Genomic DNA, 14,384 nt, shown 5'->3' with positions numbered 1-14,384 from the left:
GTAGGGGTCCATTTTTAATGTTTATTTTTTATTTTTTTTTAATGTTTATTATTTTTGAGAGAGAGACAGAGCATAAATAGGGGAGGGGCAGAGAGAGAGGGAAACACAGAATTGGAAGCAGGCTCCAGGCTCCGAGCCATCAGCCCAGAGCCCGACGCGGGGCTCGAACTCACAGACCGCGAGATCGTGACCTGAGTTGAAGTTGGACGCTTAACCGACTGAGCCACCCAGGCGCCCCAGGGGTCCATTTTTTAAATGAGGTAATGACAAACACAATACCATATTTATAGCTTCTATATTTCTTTCCTGGCATGAATTTTCTGGAGTATTATATATAAATCAGTGCAAGGTTTTCCAACATTACTTACAATTATGGAACTCCCCTCTAAAAAGTATGACTTAACAAATTTCTCAAATATTCCATGCCTTTCTGGAGCTACTACCCAGTGTGCATCCTCACATAGTTTCGAAAGGATGAGGGCCACTTGAAGGCTTTCCCACACTGTTTACATGTGGGGTGTCTCTCCCATGTGCATCCTCAAGTGCTTCTGTAAGGACGAGGACCAGCTGAAGGCTTTCCCACATTGTGTACATTCATAAGGCTTCTCTCTGGTGTAGGTCCGCACGTGGCCTTGGAAGGATCTGGAAGAAGTGAAGGCTTGCCCACAATTTTTACATTTATACAGTTGCTCTTCAGTGTGAATTCTCACATGTTCTCAAAAGGTTGAGGGCCAACTGAAGGCTTTCCTGCACTGTTTGCACTCGTAAGGTTTCTCTCCAGTGTGGGTTCTCACATGCCCCTGGAAGGACTTGGGGGAACTGAACAATTTCTCACAGTGCCCACAGTTAAACAGCTTCTCCCCAATTTGCACTCTCACATGTATATGGAAGGTTTAGGGCCGAAAGCTTTCCCACACTCCTTACACTCATAGGGCTTCTCTCTAGTGTGAGTCTTTTAGTGTCTTTGAAAAGACTGGGGATAACTGAAGGGTTTTTCACATTGTTTACACTTACAGGGCTTCTTCCCAGTGTGTGTTATCACGTGTCTTCGGAAGGTTGAAGGATAACTGAAGGCTTTCCCACATTCCTTACACTTATATGGCTTCTCCCCAGTATGAGTTCTCGTGTGTCTGGTAAGACTGGTGATCTCTGGGACGGCTGTACCGCAATGCTTGCATTTATAGGTTTTCTCCCCTGTGTGACTCTTTATATGTTGAGAGAGGGAGTAGGGATGCCAGAAAGTTTTCCCACATGACTCACATTCATAGGGCTTCTCTCCAGTGTGTGTTATCATGTGTCTTGGAAAGACTGAAGGATAAAAAAAGACTTTTCCACATTCCTTACATTTATATGGCTTTTCTACTGTGTGCACTTGCACATGCCCAGTAAAACTTGAGAACTGACTGAAGGCTTGCCTGCACCGCTTGCATTCATAGGTTTTCCCCTGAAGTGTGTATATTCCTATGTTGAATGAGGGAGTAAGAATGGTAAAAGTCTCTTCCACATAATTTGCATTCATACGGCTTCAGTGTGTGTTATCATGTGTTTTTGAAAGATTGAGGGATAAATGAAGGCTTTCCCACATTCCTTGCACTTATATGGCTTCTCCCCAGTGTGAGTTCTCATGTGTCTAGTGAGACTGGAGAATTCATGGAAGGTTTCCCCACATTGCTTGCATTCGTTGTTTTCCTCTGTGGTGTGAATCCTGATATGTTGAGTGAGGGAGCAGAAATAAGGAAAGGTTTTACCACATAATTTACACCCATAGGGTTTCTCTCCAGTGTGAGTTCTCAGGCATGTGGGACAAATGAAAGCCTGCTTGCATTCCTAACATGGATATGTTTTTTGCCCACAGTGAGATCTGACATGCCTCTTAAGGGAAGAAAGATGTATGAAGCCATTTCCACACTTGGTGCATTTATAGAGTTTTACTCCAGTAGAAATATTCTTGCGGGAATTAAGATGGGGACAGTGGCTGCACGTGTCTCTGTGTTGATTTCCTTCATTGCTTTCATAGAATATGTCACAGGATTTCTGTTAAAAGAAGTACATTATCAATGTTATGTTTATTAGTGATTTGTTATTAGCAACTAGTAAGTATTATAACTAGATGACTAACTTCATTTTAGTATACAGGAAGTTTTTCTACCCTCTGTGGATTGTCTTAGAGTTCACTAAATGCCCTGGAAGTGACCTCAGCATGTTCACTGTTCATTACTATTTGTTATGTATGGGGTCTTCCTAGAATCATTTCTAACTGAATTATGCTTCAAACATTCAATGTCTCAGTCAAGTTTTTGAAAACTTTCTTAAAATTCTAAATAAATAGATTTGGAGCTGGATTTTTTTTTTTTTTTTTTTTTAATTTCATGACCTACTAAAATTCTGTCCTGGGATTGTGACTTTTTTATCTTGTGAACGCAACTCACCTCAGATGTCTTGCATGGTTTCCATGCTGATCTTCAATGCTATGGTCTTCCCAATTTTTTCTAAAACGTAGGCACAAGAGTTATTTCTTGTGAATTTCGCCATTTTCTGTTCATTAGATATTTTTTTCTCAAGTGCATCCTGTGAAACCAACCCACTGGCTTTAAACAGTGTCTTGTAATCAGAAACAAAAAGGTGAATGAACATATTAGAGGAAGAAGGCACTTCTGAGCAAAGAAAGACTTTGATGACTTTAGTGCTTTCAAAACTTCATCAATGGTAGGCAAAAGGGGTCAACATAGTACACTAGTAATGACTGTCACAAGGTTTCCAAGAAGAAACCTCTCTGTGAACCAAAACAACACATGAAGCCAATACCCAGACTATTGAAACCAAAAGAGCTTCAGGGCTTCTAAAACAAGACAAAAATAAAACCTCAGTTTTTTGTTTTTTTGTTGTTGTTGTTTTTTGGGTTTTTTTGGGAAAAGACTCAAGTTTTTATTCCAAACTCATTGCTCTTTTTTTTTTCTAAATATGTGTATTTATTTTTCAATATATGAAGTTTATTGTCAAATTGGTTTCCATACAACACCCAGTGCTCATCCCAAAAGGTGCCCTCCTCAATACCCATCACCCACCCTCCCCTCCCTCCCACCCCCCATCAACCCTCAGTTTGTTCTCAGTTTTGAAGAGTCTCTTATGCTTTGGCTCTCTCCCACTCTAACCTCTTTTTTTTTTTTTCTTCCCCTCCCCCATGGGTTTCTGTTAAGTTTCTCAGGATCCACATAAGAGTGAAAATATATGGTATCTGTCTTTCTCTGTATGGCTTATTTCACTTAGCATCACACTCTCCAGTTCCATCCATGTTGCTACAAAGGGCCCTATTTCATTCTTTCTCATTGCCACGTGGTACTCCATTGTGTATATAAACCACAATTTCTTTATCCATTCATCAGTTGATGGACATTTAGGCTCTTTCCATAATTTGGCTATTGTTGAGAGTGCTGCTATAAACATTGGGGTACAAGTGCCCCTATGCATCAGTACTCCTGTATCCCTTGGGTAAATTCCCAGCAGTGCTATTGCTGGGTCATAGGGTAGGTCTATTTTTAATTTTTTGAGGAACCTCCACACTGATAAACCCTCAGTTTAATGAATACATTTCCACTACCATGGAGACATTATTAGATTCTAGGTCTGTGATGGCTGTGACCACATCTGTCTTATTTACCAGTGTATTCCTTTTCCACATTTCAAACCTAGGAAAAGCACAGATGAGAGATATTTGTTGGCCTGAAGCCATCCTTACCCACTGAGACCAGCATCACATCTCTGTAGAGGTTCTTCTGCACAGAATCCAGCAAAGACCACTCCTCCAAGGTGAAGTCCACAGCCACATCCTCAAAGACCACTGAGTCCTGACATATTCAAGTGTGTGGAGGAAGAAGGGTAAGTCTGAAAGCACTGGGGAACTAAATTGATTCATAGAAGGTTCAAAACGGAACTTCTGGTCTCACAATACGTGACCTGACTGCTAACAGGCTTTCTTGAGCCACTAAGGAATCAACCTTAACTCTACATTTATTATGACCACTCTTGTCTTACTCCTTTCTATCATTAGGCCCCAGACAGATATGCCATGCATATGAAATAAATACTTCTGTTGGAAAGTATGCAGTAAAAGGGTAACAGAGTTCAATTATCCAAACCTATTTCAATAATCCTTTAGAACTCATTAAACTGAGTCCTAAAGCACATTCTTTAGGACTAGCCCTTGACCAGCTCCCGGGAGGAAACATGCAAGCCCTTGAAATACAATGGTAACTCTGTGCATATAGGTGGGGCCTTGGGCCGTGGCAGAGCTCATGCTAACAATATGATTATTTTTTTTAATTTACATCCAAGTTAGTTAGCATATAGTGCAACAGTGATTTCAGGAGTAGATTCCTTACTGCCCTTTACCCATTTAGCCCATCCCCCCACCCTCAACCCCTCCATTAATGCTCTGTTCTCCATATTTAAGAGTCTCTTATGTTTTGTCCCCCTCCCTGTTTTTATATTATTTTTGCTTCCCTTCCCTTATGTTCACCTGCTTTGTATCTTAAATTCCACATATGAGTGAAGTCCTATGACATTTGTCTTTCTCTGACTAATTATGGTTAGCATAATACCCACTAGTTCCATTCACATAGTTACAAATGGCAAGATTTCATTTTTTTTTTTTTTTTGATTGTCGAGTAATACTCCATTGTATATATATACCACATCTTCTTTATCCATTCATCTGTCGATGGACATTTGGGCTCTTTCCATACTTTGGCTGTTGTTGATAATGCTGCTATAAACATTGGGGTGCATGTGCCCCTTCAAAACAGCACACCTGTATCCCTTGGATAAATACCTAGTAGTGCAACTGCTAGCTCATAGGGTAGTTCTATTTTTAATTTTTCGAGGAACCCCCATACTGTTTTCCAGAGTGGCTGTTTCCCACCAGCAGTGCAAAAGAGATCCTCTTTCTCTGCATCCTTGCCAACATCTGTGTTGCCTGAGTTGTTAATGTTAGCCATTCTGACAGGTGTGAGTTAGGTTCTCATTGTGGTTTATATTTCCCTGTTGATGAGTGATGTTGAGCATTTTTTCATGTGTCGGTTGGCCATCTGGATGTCTTCTTTGGAAAAGTGTCTACTCATATCTTTTGCCCATTTCTTCCCTGGATTTTTTTTGGGGTATTGAGTTTGATAAGTTCTTTATAGATTTTTGATACCCTTTATCTGATATGTCATTTGCAAATATCTTCTCCCATTCTGTCAGTTGCCTTTTAGTTTTGCTGATTGTTTCCTTCGCTGTGCAGAAGCTTTTTATTTTGATGAGGTCCCAGTAGTTCATTTTTGCTTTTGTTTCCCTTGCCTCCAGAGACATGTTGAATAAGGTGCTGCAGCCAAGGTCAAAGAGGTTTTTCCCTGCTTTCTCCTCGAGGATTTTGATGGCTTCCTGTCTTCCATTTAGGTCTTTCATCCATTTTGAGTTTCTTTTTGTGTAGGGTGTAAGAAAGTGGTCCAGGTTCATTTTTCTGCCTGTCGCTGCCCAGTTTTCCCAGCACCACTTGCTGAAGAGACCTTCCATTGGATATTCTTTCCTGCTTTGTCTTCTCTATTCTTGATCTACATGTCTGTTCTTGTGCCCATACCATACTGTCTTGATGATTACAGCTTCGTAATACAGCTTGAAGTCTGGGATTGTGATGCCTCCTGCTTTGATTTTTTTTTTTTTCAAGATTGCTTTGGCTATTTGAGAGCTTTTCTGGTTCCATACAAATTTTAGGATTGTTTGTTCTAGCTCTGTGAAGAATGCTGGTGTTATTTTGATAGGGATTGCCTTGAATATTTTTCCATTTTTTGGTGTCTTCAATTTCTTTCATAAGCTTTCTATAGTTTTCAGTGTATAGATTTTTTACCTCTTTGGTTGGATTTATTCTTAGGTATTTTATGGGTTTTGGTGCAATTGTAAATGGGATCGATTCCTTGATTTCTCTTGGTGTATAGGAATGCAACAGATTTCTGTGCATTGATTTTATATCCTGCAACGTTGCTGAATTCATGGATCAGTTCTAGCAGTTTTTTTGGTGGAATCTTTTCAGTTTTCCATATAGAGTATCATGTCATCTGCAAAGAGTAAAAGTCTGACCTCCTCCTGGCCGATTTGGATGCCTTTTATTTCTTTGTGTTGTCTGATTGCAGAGGCTAAGACTTCCAATACTATGTTGAATAACAGTGGCAAGAGTGGACATTCCTGTCGTGTTCCTGACCTTAGGGGGAAAGCTCTCAGTTTTTCCCCATTGAGGATGGTATTAGCGTTGGGTTTTTCATCTATGGCTTTTATGATATCGAGGTATGATCCTTCTATCCCTACTTTTTGAGGGTTTTTATCAAGAAAACATGCTGTATTTTGTTAAATGCTTTCTCTGCATCTACTGAGAGGATTGTGTGGTTCTTGTCCTTTCTTTTATTGATGTGATTGATTAATCATTGATTGTTTTGTGGATATTGAACCAGCCCTGCATCCCAGGTCTAAATCCCAGCTGGTCATGTGTGGGAGATGTAGGAGAAAAACATCAAAGGAAAAGACTTCAAAAGGGAAAGGCTGGAGCAGGTGCAAGGCCTTAGGACATGTTTTCACAGCTGAACGTGCCTGCTGCTCTTAAGGAATGCCTTGAGGCATTAGCATTGTCCAGGGCCGGATCCTCCTTCACTCCCGACCCTTCCTGGCTTCATAAAGAAAAATTATCTAGAAATTCAACCTTGAAAAACAAAACCATTAAGTTGATTAATACACTTGCTGAGCTGACTTTATGCACGTAGCCTTTAGCAGTTTCCCTAGTAAAAGGGGGCTTCATTCTGGAGTCGGGCCTCATTCCGACTCGAGTATGAGGACCTTCACTTAACTGCATTTTGCTTGCAGACTCTTCTTTTGCGACTCCGGCCATACTCTCTGCAACATCTGGTGTAGTCGGCAGGATACAGTGCGGCAAACAGTTTTCGAGACTACTTTTGGTTTACAGTCGCAAAGGACCAAAGTGGAGCGGTAGGACAGGTAAATCTCAGCTTTGGGATAGTGAAGTTACAGGAAACTCCCAATCTCATGATTAAGAGGCTTACTCTAAATTATTCTGTACTTTATTACAAAGTTCAGGAGTGAAAGTAAAAAGGGGAACTTTTGATGAGCTCTGGTAGTTGGTTAGAAAACACTGCTATTGATTTACCCCTTCTGGAAAAAATCTTTTAAACCTTAAACAATGGAGATTGATTATGAAAATGCTTAGATGCACTCATCAAAATGGAGATACCATTTCCTTAAAAGTCTGGTCTTTATGCTCCTTAATTGAGATGGCTTTACAGCCTTTACATCTGACACAGAACAAAATATAGGTTCACCTAAATGAAAACTCATCCGGAAGAAGGAGACGAGTCGGATTTTACATCCAATAGTTTTAAGGATGAGTCTCCTTCTGAAGGAATCAAGGCTGTAGCACCTGAGGAAAATACTTTACCAGGATGGCCTCCGCCACCACCCACAAATGATAATTTGGAGGCTACTGCCCCCCCCCTTATAATAAAGTATACCCCCCCTCCTTTACCTGAGGATACAAAAATTCCTACTCATATTAAACAAAAAACTGCCTGTCCAGTTACTTTCAATCATTTTTCTAATAACCAGCCCTGCATATTAGTTCCTCCCAGGGAGCATGAGGGCCCTATCATTACACCTCTGATGCGAGGGTTGATAAAGGCTAAAGAGGAAGGAGATTTAGAATTGATACAACCGGTATCAGAACTATTTCCGGTTACTCTGAATGCTTTCCCGCCAAATGCACAATATCTTAATGGAGGCTATAATGCTGGATATTCTCAGATCCCTGTAAAAATCCTGAAGGATCTTCAAATGGCTTGTGCCCAATACAGCATTAACTCCCCTTATGCAGGGCTTACTTCCAGCATTTGCTGAGACCGAACGCTTGATCCCTAAAGATTGGGAAATGTTGGCTAGAACTGTTTTATCCCATGCTGAATATTTATAATTTATGACTCGGTGGGAAGATCAGGCTAAGATTCAAGGGGAAAGAAACCTTCATGATGATATTCCTATTGACAAAGAACAACTTTTTGGACAAGGAGAATATTCTCAACTAAGAGATCAATGTGGTATGAGTGATCAAGCGACACAACAAGTACAAAATTGTTGCAAGATGGCTTGGCCACATATAGCTACTCCAGGCGAGGTTACCCCCTCATTTACTGAACCTTAAGTTGACTTTTTAGCAAGATTAAGAGATGTTTTGGAAAACAATTCCTCAAGAGGGCCTAAGGGATTTGTTGCTTCCCATTGTGCCTACGATAATGCTAATTTGGAATGCCAACAAGTTCTTCATCAGGTAAGAGCAGCTGCTGGGTCCACAGCTGACTATGTGAAAGCATGTGCTGATTTGGGCACCCCACTTTACAATATGAACCTACTTTAAAAGGGATGGGCCCTTTTATTTTTTTTATTTAAAAAAAATTTTTTTTAACGTTTATTTATTTTTGAGACAGAGCATGAACGGGGGAGGGGCAGAGAGAGAGGGAGACACAGAATTGGAAGCAGGCTCCAGGCTCTGAGCCATCAGCCCAGAGCCCGACGCGAGGCTCGAACTCACAGACCGTGAGATCGTGACCTGAGTTGAAGTCGGATGCTTAACCGACTGAGCCACCCAGGCGCCCTGGGATGGGCCCTTTTAAATCTAATACCGAATGCTCTGGTTATGGGAAAATCAGCCATAGGAAGAAAGACTGTCAAAAATGAAGGACAAATTTATGATAATAGTACCAGTACTAATAATCTACCCATATCGATACCTCCAACTGCTTTATGTCCTTATTGTGAAAAAGGACATCATCGGGCCAATCGGCGCCATTCCAAATATCACACAGATGGGGCATTCTCTTCAATCTTCTAATATTGATCAAAATCAGGGAAACTTCTCACGGGGCCTAGCTCAGGGCCCAACAAACAAAATGAGCCTTTATCCAGTCAGCAATGGGTCTCAACACCGCAACACCGACGGGTCACAGACCTCCGTCATGCAACAACTGGGAGTGCTGTCTTCGATCTCCCTGCTATTCACCCGGTTGTTTCATAGCCATCTTTAGGTGTTGTTAAAGTTAGAACAGGGGTTTATGGGCCTTTGGAAAAAGACACAGTAGGCCTTATTTTTACACGGAGTAGTCTTACACTCAAAGGTATTCATGTATATCTGGTGTTATTGACTGTGATTATGAAAATGAAATTCAAGTTATGATATCGACCGATAACCCTTATACTATTCAACCAGGGGATAAAATTGCTCACTTGCTTATTCTTCCTTATATAGGGGGCCAAAGCAATCCTGTTATTCTAAATGGAGGTTTTGGTAGTACTGGCAAACAACTTTATTGGCAAACTTTTTTGAAAGATCCTCACCCTGAAATACATCTTAAAATTAATAATACACTTTTATAGGATTAGTGGACACTGGAGCTGACATAACCATCATATCTGAAAAGTTATGGCCTTCATCTTGGCCTGTCGACAACGTACCCATAAGTTTTACAGGACTTTAGGGGGAATAAAAAGAAGCCAACAAATTATGAGATGTGAAGGACCCAAGGATCAACTCTTAAACCCTATGTGGCTAACACTGCCATTAATCTGTGGGGCAGAGACTTACTTCAACAATGGGGTGCATATATTAATATCCCGTCCATATCTACTCAAAGTAAAAATATAATGTGCGTCATGGGATATGATCCATTGAGGAGATTAGGTAAAAATCAATGGGCATTAAAACACCCCTTGATATTTTCCCCAAACATAAAACCGTAGGGCTAGGATATCCAAATTTACCCTAACGGCCACTGCCAGAGAACAAAAATATGCGCTGCCTTTAAAATGGCTTATTGATGAGCCCATATGGATAGAGCAGTGGCCGCTTTCTCAAGAAAAAACTGGCAGCTTTAAAATCTTTAGTTTCCGAACAATTAGAAGCGGGACATATTGAACCCTCAACTAGTCCCTGGAATTCTCCAGCTTTTGTTATTTAAAAAAAAAAAAAATCTGGGAAATGGAGAATGCTGAGTGATCTCTGAGCCATAAATAAAATCATACAGCAAATGGGGCTCTACAGCCTGGCCTTCCGAGGCCTGTTGTTATCCCTTGAGATTGGAAAATTATAGTTATTGATCTTAAGGATTGTTTCTTCTCCATTCCCTTAAGCCCTAAAGAATCTGAGCGATTTGCATTCTCCGTTCCTGTGGTTAATCATGAAGAGCCCATAAGCCGATTTCAATGGAAGGTTTTACCCCAAGGAATGTTAAACAGTCCCACTCTTTGTCAGCTCTTTGTGGCAGAACCTCTCCGATATTTACAATCTCAGTTTCCTCATGCTAAGACCATCTATTACATGCATGGCATCCTATTAGCTTTACCCGAATGACATGATTTATATGCACTCTTTTTAGCAGCTCAGACAACCCTCTCAGAATATGGCCTTATTATTGAAGAAGACAAAATTCAGCTTGAAGATCCCTTATTCCATTTAGGTCAAAAATTAGTACAAAATTCAATAATGCTTCAAAATGTTCAAATTCGTAGAGATACTTTGCATACTTTAAATGACTTCCCGAAGTTATCAGGAGACATTAACTGGCTACGGCCTACTCTGGGCATACCTACTTATCAACTGACTCATCTTTTTGATCTACTTAAAGGGGATTCCAGTTTAAATAGCCCTGGAAAATTCCGGAAGCATCCCAAGAATTACAGTGGATTGAGCAGAAAATTGCTTCCAGTCAGCTTCCTCGAATTAACCCCTCACTACCCGTCTCTTTGTTAATTTTACCGTCACCCCATTCCCCTACAGGAGTACTTTGGCAGGCTAATGGAATCATGGAATGGATATTTCTAGCCAACAAAGCCCTTAAAAAATTATCTACATATTTAGGCAAAATAGGAATGTTAATTTTTAAGGGTTGAGAGAGACTTCGGGAAATAACAGCCCAAGACCCTGAGACAATCATAGTACCTCTATCTCATGCACACAAATATCCATGGCATATCGACAGTGCATTTCATGGCAACTTGGAGTTGCAGATTATATAGGTCCCATCGACAACCATTATCTAAATCCAAATTAATTGGATTTATCAAAACCACCTCCTTCATCATGCCTCGAGTTGTACAATCAGTATCTGTAAATGGACCTAATTATTTCATGGATGCCAACAAGTCTGGCTATTCTGCATATTATGATCCTACTTCTAAATGTGTAAAATCCCTGTATGCCTCAGTACAAAAGGCTGAACACTTTGCCATATTCTATTGCTTAAAGACGTTCCTTCCTCCATCAATATCTTAATGGATTCAGCCTATTCTAATCAAGTGATTGAAAATTTGGAAATCATTAATATTTACTCAGATGGCTCAGAATTGTCTGACTTATTCCTTCAGGTCCAATACTATCTTCAGCACCAATCCCATCCTATATACATTACTCACATATGATCTCCTTCTGGCCTCCCCAGCCCCTTGGCAGAAGGAAATGCTACAGCGGATTCCTTATTGACAGCCCGTTATTACAGCACAAGATTTTCACAATCTTACTCATTTTAATGCTAAAGGCCTAAGTAAACGCTTTTCTATTCCCCTTAAACAAGCTAGAGAAATCATCACACACTGCCCTACTTGTGGGCCTATTGTCATTCCTCCATACTCCCAGGGGGTTAATCCCGGAGGTCAATAACCTAATGACTTATGGCAAATGGGTGTTACTCATGTTCTGCAATTTGGCAGCCTTGCATATGTACGTGTATCAGTAGATACATATTCTGGTTTTATACGGGCTACACCTTTGACAGGGAAAAAAACCAGCCCACGTTATACAACATCTTTCAGAAGTGCTTGCCACCACGGGGCTCCCCCGGAATCTTAAAACTGACAATGGCCCGGCTTATACTTCTCACACTTTCCTTGTATTTTGCCAAAAATGGGGCATTCCTTATAATCCACAGGGTCAAGCCATTATTGAACACACTGATCATACATTAAAAACCATGTTACAAAAACGGGGATATGGCCTTGAATCCAAAGAATCAGTTAATGAAAACATTACTTACACTTAATTTTTTGGATTTAAGAGGTGAACAAGAGTTCACCGAAGCTGGAAAACCTCACACAATCTTAATACCAGACCTCTTTCATAACTGATATTTTGGAAAAATGATACTAAACAATGGTGCCTGGATATGTTAAATTGTGGGGTCAAGGATTTGCTTTTGTATCCACAGACAGAGATACCTGGCTTCTAGCCTGGCGATCAAAACCACGATATGAACAGTTGGACGAAGAGAAAAAGATTCGACAGTTTTTGACCACTGGAGGAAGATATGGAAGAATTAAGCCTGGAACCCAAGATTATAAGGAAGGTAGAAATAAGAACCAAAAATACAATGAGAGCCAAACCTCCAACATGGGGACAAGTGAAGATGACTCAAGAAGCCTAACAGATCCTCCAAAAAATGGGAACACTTAAGACTTCTACTCTGTTTATTGCCATGATGTCGGTTGTTCCTTTAACTGGGAGTGCTAAAGAGAATCACACATAGTGGGCTTATATTCCAAATCCACCTCTTAATAGATTAATTGCATAGGATGATCCCTCTTTCCAGGCTTACGTAAATGATTCAGTCTGGTTGCCTGGACCTTATGATAATAGAGGTCCATTTAAACCAGAAGAAGAAGGAAAAGTAATCCCTAAATATTCTGTAGGTGCAGAGGGGCCACCTATATGCTTTGGAACAGGTGACCACTGTGTTTCATTTATAGGCATGGATAGCAGAAATACCCAATGGGACTAATGTCCCCATACTGTATTTACTACAAGGGGTCTGCATGAGAAGTCAAAAAACTACATACAATTACCCTCCTAAATTGCCTCGATGTCAAGAAAAACCATAAATCCTGAGGAACGGATTAATTGGGAGCTCTGTAGAGGAGAAGTTGGTAGAGTTCTTCTTAATACTTCCAAAGGAAACGTCGTCATTGATTGGGCCCCTGTAGGCTCTGCTCAGACCAAATACTCCAAAAAAGAGCTCTGATGGTGTCGATATCATGACATCCTTTCAGATATAACATCTGAACCCACTGTATGGCATGAAGGAGGGATGACTCCCCCCCAGCCCACGTTTACCTGATGGGCCAGTTCATTCCGAGCTTTGGAAAATTGGTACTGGATCATTAGGCACGTCCTCTTGGAAAGGCTGCTTAATGTCTCAAGTAAATTCTCCCTCTTTTTTAGATTAAATGAGACTCATAAAACTCAAGCATGTGTCAGACCTCCTTTTCTGTTTATGTTAGGTATGCCTCATTGGGACCCTGAAAACAATCTTCTTACTTGCCATGATTGCTCTTTTTATACTTGTCTTAATTCTATCCCTTTAAACAGGAGAGACAAAGCTTATATATCCTTAAGGCATGAAATCGGGTTTGGATGCCTGTAATTAGGGATAGGTCTTGGCAACACTCCCCTGAAATGTTTCCCATAGATGAAATATTGAAACGTGTATTACATCGCACCTGACGATTTGTAGCTTTACTCGTAACCGCAGCTACAGCTGGTTTTGCGCTGCACCAGACTGTACGAACTACCCACTTTGTACAACACTGGCATCAAAATTCAGAAAGACTATGGAACAGCCAACGGTTGATTGATAGCCAACTAGAGAGCCAATTATCTGACTTGCAACAAGCCGTTCTTTTTCTAGGAGATCAACTGATTAGTTTACAACAACAGGTAAAGCTTCAATGTGATTGGAACATAACCACCTTTTGTGTCACTCTCCATGTATATAATCAGTCCAAGATATCATGGGACCTTGTGCATCGACACCTTAAGGTAATACCTCCACTGATATAGCCCAATTGCAAAAGGACATTTATGATACATTCAAAAATAAACTTGAGATGCTTTCTGGTGCTCCCTCTCTAGCTGAGATGACTAATTGAATCTCAGAATTGAATCTAATGAATTATACAAAACCTTTAAGCTTTTCTGCGATTGGTATTCTTATATTAATCTTTGTCTTATTTGGATATACCTAGTCTGGAGAAGAGGCCAATGACGAAGCCAAGAATATGCCTCACAAGCCTCTGTCTTTGTAGTTCAGCTTTGCCAAATGAAAGAAAAAGGGGAAGATGTGGGAGATGTAGGAGAAAAACATCAAAGGAAAAGACTTCAAAAGGGAAAGGCTGGAGCAGGTGCAAGGCCTTAGGACATGTTTTCACAGCTGAACGTGGCTGCTGCTCTTAAGGAATGCCTTGAGGCATTAACATTGTCCAGGGCCGGATGCTCCTTCACACCTGACCCTTCCTGGCTTCATAAAGAAAAATTA

At 40.6% G+C, this 14,384-nt stretch overlaps 2 protein-coding genes and 1 long non-coding RNA gene across 3 annotated transcripts in view; 1 reads left to right on the top strand and 2 right to left on the bottom strand.

Annotated features, from left to right (window-relative positions):
* The window catches only part of LOC131510828 (uncharacterized), a 31,644-nt gene extending 18,328 nt beyond the window's left edge, over positions 1–13,316 (top strand). Inside the window, exons 2-4 of the long non-coding RNA XR_009261210.1 lie at positions 3,691–3,876; positions 6,886–7,017; positions 12,282–13,316. This is a non-coding gene — a long non-coding RNA (uncharacterized LOC131510828). The remainder of the gene's footprint in view (positions 1–3,690; positions 3,877–6,885; positions 7,018–12,281) is intronic.
* LOC131510827 (zinc finger protein 57-like) lies at positions 279–2,836 on the bottom strand. The gene is given in 2 exon segments (XM_058728410.1): positions 279–2,034; positions 2,430–2,836. A coding segment is annotated over 1 exon segment (645 nt). The 5' UTR covers positions 1,520–2,034; positions 2,430–2,836; the 3' UTR covers positions 279–874.
* LOC131510824 (zinc finger protein 555-like) overlaps positions 3,752–14,384 on the bottom strand; it is a 106,099-nt gene continuing 95,466 nt past the window's right edge. The window contains exon 4 of the mRNA XM_058728406.1: positions 3,752–3,845. Within this exon, the coding sequence (XP_058584389.1) occupies positions 3,752–3,845 (94 nt within the window). The remainder of the gene's footprint in view (positions 3,846–14,384) is intronic.

Source organism: Neofelis nebulosa, chromosome 4 (assembly GCF_028018385.1).
Source record: "Neofelis nebulosa isolate mNeoNeb1 chromosome 4, mNeoNeb1.pri, whole genome shotgun sequence".
In the NCBI taxonomy this organism is placed as follows: domain Eukaryota; kingdom Metazoa; phylum Chordata; class Mammalia; order Carnivora; family Felidae; genus Neofelis; species Neofelis nebulosa.
The sequence above is the reverse complement of the archived record's forward strand: the minus strand, read 5'-3'. Positions and strand labels throughout refer to the sequence as shown.